The following is a 10,837-nucleotide window of genomic DNA, read 5'->3' as shown; positions in this document are numbered from 1 at the left end:
GTAAAGGGAATAAGCTGTTGACTAGACTTGAATGAGAATTTTTAAGAATTGTACAGACAAACTAGTTTACTTCATATATTCCTAGCTTAAATTCTGCAGCCTTTTGTGTTCCTGTCTTTTGTAACTATTTAACCAGCCTGTGTTGGTCAACAACCAGAATTGATAGAAAAAATCTACATCAGCACGAGTGATGCCATGAGTAAAAATTAAGTATATATATGAAATGAAACGTGTGTAAGTTGATCACTTGCAGTGCAGTGCTTTAGTGATCAACTCAGGCAAGTTTTACTTGTTACACTTTGGTTACAGGTCTCACTTGCACATGCATACTTTTTAATCAGTGTCTAAACTACCCAATAGAAAGCTAATGGCATAGTAAGTGGGAGGGGTCTTTACTTCTACATATATTACCAATCCTTAAACTGTAGTTTATATAAATGCATTAAGTTATAACTTCCTCCCTTCCTCCTCTATTGTTTTTATTGTTTAATAATATCAACAGAAAATGTAAAATGCAACGGCATAGTTTATTATTTTTTTTTGTAATCAATGTTTAATGATGTTTACAAAATACAGTACAACAACCAAAATGTCAAGTACAAAAAATGAAAACTTTATACCAAACAAAATATGTTAATTGCTTACACAAATAAAAATGAGCTAAAATTTAGATTGTACAAATGATTTTATTAAACAAGAACTGTCAAAAAGAAATAAAATAGCTGAAAAGGCGACAGCCCAATTTTTATGTACTTTCTATTTTGTGCCTGTTTTATACATTACTTGCTTTCCAGAAGCATTCATTTCTGCATCAGCAAAATTCAAACAAAAAATAATGGATACTTTGTAGTGTTCTTCACTTAAAACAATGTTCATGGGAATAAAAATCCAGGAGCTGAGCCCGAGTAGGGAGCTCTAAAATAGCTTACAGTAGAAACAGTGCCTTTTTCTTTGAGAAAACAAATTTAGATTAAACCCATCACAAAACTTTAATGTTGAATCTGCTATTCCAGATGAAACTTTAGCTATACAAATCATCATCACCATCTTCTTGAATGTCGTAGTTTTGTGCCCCTTGCGAAGCTCCATTTGATGTTTGTGATGAAGGAAACCTGAACAAAAGGAAAATTATCATAAAATAGAGAATACACATAATTAAAAAAAATTACTATACAAAATGATCTCATACACGCGACCTTCAAGATTGTAAAAGACTTTAATGCGACTTTCAATTTCCCGAGAATCCTAAGACCAAATAATGGCAATAGCATTGCATTTTATATTTATGCACTTATATATATCTTAATACAGAAATATGTAACTATTGAAAATAGACATTCTGCAAATATCTGGACTCACGTGTACAGAGATGGCTCAGTGCTCAAAGATGTTTTTCAGCTAGTGCTGGCAATTTTTGTGAACATTTTATTTTGTATTAGCTTTGTTGGTGAACTGGGGGAAATTTATTTTGCCTTCAAACAAATTAGTGTACTAAAACATAAATTTGGTAACATAGCTATCATGTTCGACTTAAGTTCGCACTGCAAGCCATCCCCAATAATAAAGTCTATCACTCTTAACACCTCTTTGACTTTAAATGGTCTCTTAAATTCCCCTTCCGATTTTGCGGCAATTCAGTGGGTTCCCTCCCGTTGTGGAGTGGAGGGTAATGAAAGAACTGATACCCCACAAAGAGAGGTACTGCTGTTTTGCAGGGACTAAATCTGCCTTTTAGAGTCAGAACAACGTAAGTCACATAATCGTTACTTTACAGGAAAGAGGAAAAACAGTAGTTTAATGCATTGAAAGGGTGAGAGGCATGCTCTTTCAACACTGGGAAAAAATTACAAAGGTTTTAATTTTAGAATGACATTCAGATGCACGGCATATACCAGATAGCCTAGTTATCACATCCTGAAACTGTAGCTTCGTTCTTATCAGAACTCCTCAGTCAGGAATAGTGAATAACCGAGATGGAGGCAGATGTTATCTCATTGAAGCTGAGAGTGCCAACAAACTGGTAGATAAAGTGAATTTATCTCACCAGCGAGTGTCCGCAGCATGGTGTGGTTCAACTTGTGAATTCAAGGCAAACCTTTCACATGGCTCGATGCGGTATAGGATTCTACATACAATGTACTAATACACATAATATCACAATTTTCCGACTTATGTTAGTCTGGCTCTGAGGTGCAGAAATAATCTGTTACTTTTCATTCGGCCAAAATTCTCATCAAAATGGAATTAAAGAATAAATTCAAATTGGATATTTTGACATTAGTTAAGGTAAAGGCCGGGGAATGTCTTTGAAATAATAGATCGACTATTCTGGACCTTCCACAAAGTTCTGCTCTTGCTATTTTTCCGCTTTTAACTGGACACGATTGCCAAAATGCCCATTCATTTAAAACTTAACAGGTTTACAGCCTATGAGATTCTGGACTTTTAATGAACGGTTTACATTTCGACATAGGCATTGCACTTTAAGATTTTAATCGTATTGTCCAAAAATGTTGGGAAGCCAGAGGCGAATAACCCAAATGTTAATGCCTGGCCTTTGTATAAATAAATACAGATGCACAAATAACTCCAACAAGTTATGAGACTTGATAATATAAGAAAAGTTATAATTTAAGTAAAATATTAATAAACTAAACGAAAGATTCTTTTAGTAAAGAATTTTTCTAAAAAAATTTTTTTAACTTCGCTAACATTTATCTTGTTTCAATATAGTAGCAGATATAGTTGATTTTTAACAAAGATTTAAAAAACTTTTGTTAGCAACAATTTCCTTTCAAACTTGATTTGGATGTTCAAATGCTTTCTAGTTTATACTGATAGTGTTTACCAAAACAAAATTTTAAGAAATTGTACAAACCCTCTTTTACAAGCAGCATTACGTCCAGGATGGAATAAAATTACTAAACATTTTCTTATAACTTTTATAAAACATTTCAATAATATTCAGTAATATAATTGCCCAACATCTACACTGCCGTGAGCGAGTTAAGGGCAGCAACTGCAATTTTTTTTATTTTTTGCATTTTTCTTATTGATTGTATATTGCATTAGTTTTATTGTACAAGCTTGTTTATTTGGTTTCCAATGAAAAAAATATGTTTCTCAAATGCTCAAAGCTTAACTTTTCATGAAGAAACATTAATGCTATCATCTTATTTCACACTAATAATTAGTAAACAATAGTGTGAGCAGGCTCGTAAGTTGATAATTACACAAAACAAAGACATGGTGGTAATATAAAAGAAAGTAAATACAAACCTAAAATTCGATCCAAAGCCTCTACTTTGCTGTAATGTTTGAGAAAACATTTCATATTTCCTAATGTCATTATCACTGACTGATCTCCGTGCAAATTTCATAGCTTCTTCAAAATGATCACGTCTGATTTCTGGGACAGGATCATAATCATCAGTGTCCTAACATGAAGAAAAAAAAATTTAGACTTGCATAAGCAAGTGGGAAAAGTTTGTCAAATACATACTAATTTAAAATTAATAATCTGATGTTTTCTACATAGGCACAACAAATTTGGCTTCTTCCTACTACAATAAGACACTATAAGTGATAAAAAAAATTTTAAAAATAAAAAGCACTTCTCAAATTCATTCATCATACATCGAGATTTAAAATCTCATTAAATACACTTTGGTGCAATTAGTGATGTGGATCAGGAAAATACCCAGAAGGTAAATAAATATTTTTTAGGTACTTACCCGAGGTGTAGGGAAATACCCAAAAGTTGAGTATTTTGAAAAAATTAAAATAAAGGGGAATGGGTGATATATATTCATCTGAATATGAAACTACAGGGGTCTGTCCAGGATTTATCACAGGGTCCGTTTTTTGTGAAAAATCAAATAATTTTGTGAAAAATGAATTAATTTTGTGAAAAATCAAAAAATTTCGCAAAAAAAAATTTTTTTTGTGTTAAAATGAAATTTTAGAATTTAGAGATGGCACAAACTGCATCAATTAAACTTAAAGTTGAGTGTTTTCCTCTTCTACGTCGAGAAAATCATTCTGGATTTTTTTTCTGATATTTGGCGGGGGGGAGGGGGGGGCATCGCTCTTTAAAGTATCAATATTTATCTACCATTCTACATTATGTTAAATTATACTAGATATATTTCTGTACAGTACTTAAAATAATTGTAACAAAAATATAAATAAATAAAATAAAATTCAGAATAGGGTTCAGCATTCAACTTTTTGACCCAAGACACTTTTAAAAAGCACAGAATTTCGTTTAAAACTTATAAATTCCGTGATTTTAACAAAAATAAAAAGACATTTCAATTGTTTACCTCTTAACAAAGCGTAATAATCATTAAAAATTCGAAAAATCGGATTCCCATAGCGGATGCAAAGAGATCGCAATTCTCAAAGTGAAGGCATCAAAAGTATAAAAACGGCTTGTAAAAGAAATATTTTTGATAAAATTATTTTAAAATTGCATTTTAGAGTCCTATGATAAACATATCATTAATATCTGTGGACACAGTTGACCTAAAAAATAAAATAAAATAAACCATCTATTTAGCATTTTAATTTTTGACTCATAACAGAAAATGGAATTTTGCTTTAAAAACTTGAAATGAGAGTTCTAACAGAAATAAAGAGACTTTTCATTTATTTGAATCCTAATAAAGCGCAGTTAGCTTGAAAAAAGAACAAAATATGATTCTCATATCGGATGTTAAAAGATTGCATTTTTCAAAATGTAGACATCTAAAGAAAAAAAAACGGTAATTAAAAGAGTTTATTTAAAGTTAATCATCCTTGTTAGCATCGAAAAATCAAAACCCATATAATTTTCTCCCAAAATAACAATTAAACATCGCACAGCAAATATTGACAAGCTGGCAAAATGATGAGAATATTTTCTAATCAAGTCATTATTAAAGGTTCAACGCCAGACGCTAAGTGGTGATAATTTTGAAGTTGGTAACACTATCTGAAGCGATCATATTTTTTCCACACCCTTACTATCCCTTTGCAGTTCTTAGTTCATTTCGCAGATATATATTATTATTGTTTATTAAATCATGAGGAGAAAAGTGCTTACCAATGCCTTTTCAGAAAAGTTTACAAAAACATCGCTGCTAATTAGCAGTGATAAAACAAACAACCATTATATTTATTTGGCAGTAGCAATTATTTATCGCTTGCAGGAGCATCCCAAGAGTGCCTATTTTTTTTTTCAAAATTAGCCGATTTTGTATAAGCTGATCCCTCTAATTTGACTTTAAAAAAGGTTCCAAAAATTATCGGTTTATACACAGAAATATGCGTTATTTTGCTTTCAGATTTGCTCTTTCAATAAACAATTTGACAGATCCGATCTTGTTTAACAGAATTTTGTGAAGGGTCCGTTTTGTTTGATCGGGATTTTGTGAAAGGTCCGTTTTGTTTGATCGGGATTTTGTGAAAGGTCCGTTTTGGTTGATCGGATTTTTGTGAAGGATCCGTTAACGGACCCAAATATCCTCTGGCCAGACCCCTGAACTATGGGCAAAATTGATACATTCTTATGTGTAATGTAATGCATACTTTATATTTTTACTAAAACATTTGAAGAAATCATCAAAAAAATGAGTTGTGAATTAAAGAACCTTTATTTGAAACGTAATATTCAGAGAAAGATGAGAAGCAGGTCAATAATAAATAACAAAAGTTACGAAAGACCATAATCCTGAAAACTTTTTTGTAATTTAAGTGATAATGTGGCAAGTATGAGCAGCAGCTCCGACTTTGGCTAACAAAAAATGTCAAAATACAGTAGCATTAAATTGCTTTTCTTATCATCCTGTTTTAAATTATGTATTACATGAAAAATGCATAATTTTGTATGTCATTTGTTTTTTTTTTTTTTTTTTGTAAAAAATATTTTAGGTCTATAAAAATTAAAAAAGGTACACTCAATATCTATGATATCGTGAAAGACCTAAATAAGAATGCCTAATTTCTTCCGGAATTTTTTTTATTTCCACCAATGTCTTGTAGATGTTGACATTCACCATCTAATGTCAACATTTACCATAGTCCGAACTTTCATTGTTTCATATATGCATAGATATTGCAATATTATATTATACACACACATGGGTATTTTGTGTGAATATAGTTCCCTGGAAAATAAATACCCAGGTAAATATCCTTTGTGGGTATTTACACGTGTAACCTAGGTATTTTACACCACTAGGTGCAATTATCTTTTTTTTGTTTCTTCAAAATCTAAAAATTGTACTAAGAGGGAAAAAAATAATAATAAGTACCATTGCAGAAGCAGCTTCAGGATTTTGTTGCTTTTCTTTCTCTTTTTTAATTTCAGCTTCAATAGATTCTCGGATAGCTAACTTACAGGCACGCTGGCATACTTCTGTCAAATCTGCTCCACTGAATCCTTGAGTGACCTTTGCAATGTAAGGAAGCTCCACACTCTAAGAAAATAATCAAACTGATATAATAAAGAAAGGATTTTCTTGATAATCACACATTAAAAAAAATCTTTATTCCAAACTTTCAAGTTTTAAAGCAATGCTTTACACAGGACAAATCTACTTTCAAAACAGGAAAGAGCATGGTTTCCATTCAGTTTCAAATCAGGCAGGCAGCTCTAAAATGACAATTGACCATCGGATTTAATTTTTTTTAAAACTCAGTAGTTACTAACTAATAAACATAAAATATCCTAAAAAGGATTTCGCAATAAAACATTTTTTCCCCATTTACAGCCTATTAAAATTCTGCACAAAATCGATCATTTAAACAAAAAAAAATGTCCAAACACTTGAGTTGAAATAAACAAAATTTCTATTTCATTTTTAATCTATTAAAATTATTTGTTCTACAAATAAAAAAGGCCCTATTTATCATTTCGATATAATTTCTGACACTTGAGTTGTGTTTATTGGTAAAGGGCTTGGAACTCTCATTCAAATAATAGATTTGCTATAATTCACTGTGTCACACTTATGGCAAAATAAACTCAAATTTTTATTCTGGATTAAGCACATGACATATGTATCATAAACAAAAAAAAATTTTAAAAAGCTTTCGCCACTCGGTAACTGTAGTATAATTGTAAGTGTACAATGCTGTCAACAATCAAATACAGTGGGTGACCAAAAATGAAATATTATTAGAAGGTTTTGGAGGAAAAACTTTGGATTCAAAACAAATCTCTAAAATAAATTGCTTTAGTTCATTGAACACTTGAACAAAAAAATTCCAAATAATAATAGTAAGACAAGAGCACAATTCCACAACAGCATTTCATAAGCAACAGCTTAGATTTAAAAACAAGAGTAAAAGAAAGGTTCCCTTAAATCTTTCTGTAAATTCAAAATGAAATATATTCTTGCACCCTTATTACTCAGCCTTGTTCGCTAAAACTTACTATGCTATTGATAGTCTTTTATTGCCTTTTTTAAAGGCATTAATTACTCAAATTTAGTGATAATGATAGCACAGAAAAAAAAAAAAAATACAATCTCCTACATTTCAAGTTTTGAAATCCATGACTTCCGCTTGTAACTTTCCCTGACTCACGGGATGCAATTTTCCAGAAAAAACAGTATAAAAAAGCATTTCACAGAAATATATAAATTAGGGGTTGGGAAATGAAATTGCAACATCTGAATTATGCTTTGGACATATAGTTCTAAAAATTCAAATTAAAGCAAAATGTAACTAGCTCAGCTCCTATTATCAACTAAAAAACAATTTATGCAACAATGGCTAGTGATAAACGTGAAATAGTTTTAACTTTACTTTGCTACCAAGGACATATATTTATTAATCTAAAATTTGCGAAAATATTTTTTGGATTCCAATAACTCATACAAAATTTTTATGTAGGTAAGAATTCACAATTTACATAACAAAATTTATTATTTTTCTCCAAAAATATTTGATACACAATTTTTCAATCACAAAAAATACAGAAAAAAAGTTTTAATTGCAAAATGATTTTTCAAAATAAAATCTACTTTAAAAAAAATCCCGTTTTTTTTTAAAAAATAATCTTTGCAACATTTTCGAACTTTTAAAAAATTTGAAACTCCCTGATTTCTGTATTTTATCCATGTCCTAAACGTCCATAATTTATTCTTTAGACTAATTTTATCTTCTAAAAGCCAGGCCTGGATCTATAAATTTTGGGCCCCCCTGCAACAAAATCTGTAGGGTCCCTCCCCAGAGGCCAGCAGTGTATTTTTGCAATGTTAATAAATCTTAGTGCTAGTTTTTTTTTAATTTCTAAGAGATAGCATCTACAGCTACACCATAATAGCATTGCACTAAAATTTCAAATACTTCAGCTCCTGACAAGTAAAAAAAAAAACTTCCTAACTAAAAATACTAAATTTCAAAGCACAGAAGTTAAATCACTGATTCTAATGGTTCAAATCAGAACAATCTAGCATTGAAAATTCCAGGAAATATCAGATCTTTACTTACTGCTTGTTTTTCAACTACATTTCGACAAAACATATTCTAAAAAACCTTTGAAAATAAAATGAATGATGGTTATAAAATAATTTAAAACTTTTAATTATTTCATAACCATCATTCTTCATTAGTTCAATTCAAGTTTCAAATTCAAATCAAGTTTTGCATGAAGCAGAAACTTATTTTTAGTGACTTTTTATGGAAATTTTACTTGTCCGATAGAAAAATTATTTAATATGAAAATCACTTTTTCATTAAAAAGATTCTATCATTAAAAAGCATCAGAAATGTCCTGAATTAATGTTCTGAAAAGATACTAGCTGTTTGTTAGGTTATGATTAAAAAAAAATAATAGGAAATATTTATAATAATGAATGAGTTTAAGACAAGGATATCAGCAGGATAAAATGTACAAATTATAATATACTTTAATAACAACTACATTTAGTTGGAAAAAGATAAACTTAATATGTGTACATACAGTTAAGTCACCCTAATACAAGGTCCTCAAATCCCAGCAAGCACTAAGTATACTTTTTTTCTCCTTGCAGAAGAGCTTACAATTGTCACTGGTCTGTTGAGCCAGAGGTCTTTTTCTTAGAATTTTAGCTTTTCTTCTACTCTCCATTCTGGTTTGGGCTTATTAAATTTTTCTTTATTGATTTAAAAATATTAGAATATTAAAACATTTATTCAAAATATCTATTCAAATTATCTTTAATTAAAATACTTTCTTCAAATCTGTATTCACAAAACCTATGTGCTACTTATTTTCCAGTTAATTTCTGGACAATTTAGCAGCAAATAAAACTTTCCGTTTTCCTTTTGTTAAACGCAACTTGCAAATTGCAAGTTGGTGTCTGTTCCAACCAACTTGGATTATTGGACTCGACTGTATGTACATATATTTAGAACATAAAATTTTAGACCTTGGAAATAGGAGACTTTCGAAGATTTGCTTTTAAAATCGATTCCCTAGATTTATCATCAGGCAATGGAATGTATATGAGCTGATCTAACCTTCCAGGCCTTAGAATTGCTGGATCAATGATATCTGGCCTAAAACAAAGAAAATTACATGTGATTTTTGTCATCCGCAAAAAACACTTACTTTAGTTAGTATAAAGGAGTCCTTAAAATTACTTAAAAGAATGAAATTACATAAATGCTAAAAATATCTTTCTACTAGTTACAACTTCACTTTTAAATTTTTTGCATTCTATTTGTTTGCTGGAACGACTATTTCATTTCTAAAACTAAAGTTTTGAAAAAAATAACCCTTAGCTTTCACCATCTCTCTTTCAGAATATAGTACATGAAATTCTTAGGAACAGTAGGGATTCTTGGGAATCCCTACTCCAACATTTTATGATTAGGGTAAGGATACATTTCTCAGTGAAACAGTTACAAGGATTTGAAAAGGAAAGTGGGTGAATTCCAGTGGAACCAATAAAAAATATTCAAGCTAGAATAAAGTAAGGAATTGTTTTGGTGTTTAGTTAACATAATACTGTCCTTTGAAAAAAAAGCCATATATAATCTATAATAGGCATAATTTATGATGCAAGATGGAGTTTCATTACTTGATAAATAATGTTAATGCTAACTTACCTGTTTGTTGCACCAATAATGAAAACATTCTTTTTACTACTCATGCCATCCATTTCTGTCAATATTTGGTTAATAACTCTGTCTGCAGCTCCACCTAACAGGCATTAAAAATAAAAATAAAAAAAAAAATTAATTTGAATTTTGACATCTTGAATTCAAATTATGTTTTTCGCAATCACGAATGTGTGTATGTAGGCGTGTGTGCTTGTGTGTGTGTGTGTGTGGGGGGGGGGGGGGGTATGCATGTTTGTGTGTAGGGGTATGTGTATATGTGTGTAGGCATGAATGTGTGGGTAGTTGTGTGTATGTATGTGTAGGTGTCTGTATGTATGCGTGTGTGTATGTGTGTGTGCGTGTAGTTGTGTATGCATGCGCGTGTGTGTAGAACATGGATGCAACCGAGAGACGGCTTTTGCTACAGGAGCAGCAACTTGAGGAGCCGGTCGACGGTAATGGTGCGGGGGGTGGCGGTGGGAAAATAAAATGATAGCACGCCAAAAACAGTCAAGTGAGAACAATAAGCAATCGTGATTGCTCAAAAATCATTAGTGTTTTCATACACCAGTTTCCAACTCAAAATTAAACTTTTCTCTAAACACAGAATGAAAAATAACCTAACAAAATATACAAACAAAGCACAGTTTAACAACTTTTCATGAATCATTAGAAATACAAAATAATGCAATCAAACAAGAAACATTTTACTTTTATTTAGATAAATGAAAATATAAATCTTTTCTGGGGAAAAAAGCAA

At 30.8% G+C, this 10,837-nt stretch overlaps 1 protein-coding gene across 1 annotated transcript in view; it reads right to left on the bottom strand.

Moving 5' to 3' along the window:
• Positions 1 to 508: 508 nt before the first annotated feature.
• Positions 509 to 10,837, bottom strand: part of LOC129228126 (transitional endoplasmic reticulum ATPase) — a 32,465-nt gene continuing 22,136 nt past the window's right edge. The window contains exons 15-19 of the mRNA XM_054862773.1: positions 10,084 to 10,177; positions 9,402 to 9,531; positions 6,297 to 6,461; positions 3,280 to 3,437; positions 509 to 1,112 (exon numbers count right to left, since the gene is read on the bottom strand). Coding sequence (XP_054718748.1) covers positions 1,022 to 1,112; positions 3,280 to 3,437; positions 6,297 to 6,461; positions 9,402 to 9,531; positions 10,084 to 10,177 — 638 coding nt within the window. The 3' untranslated portion in view covers positions 509 to 1,021. The remainder of the gene's footprint in view (positions 1,113 to 3,279; positions 3,438 to 6,296; positions 6,462 to 9,401; positions 9,532 to 10,083; positions 10,178 to 10,837) is intronic.

The sequence above is a fragment of the Uloborus diversus genome, chromosome 8, assembly GCF_026930045.1.
Source record: "Uloborus diversus isolate 005 chromosome 8, Udiv.v.3.1, whole genome shotgun sequence".
NCBI classification, from domain to species: Eukaryota; Metazoa; Arthropoda; class Arachnida; order Araneae; family Uloboridae; genus Uloborus; species Uloborus diversus.
This window is presented reverse-complemented; position numbering and strand designations above follow the sequence as displayed.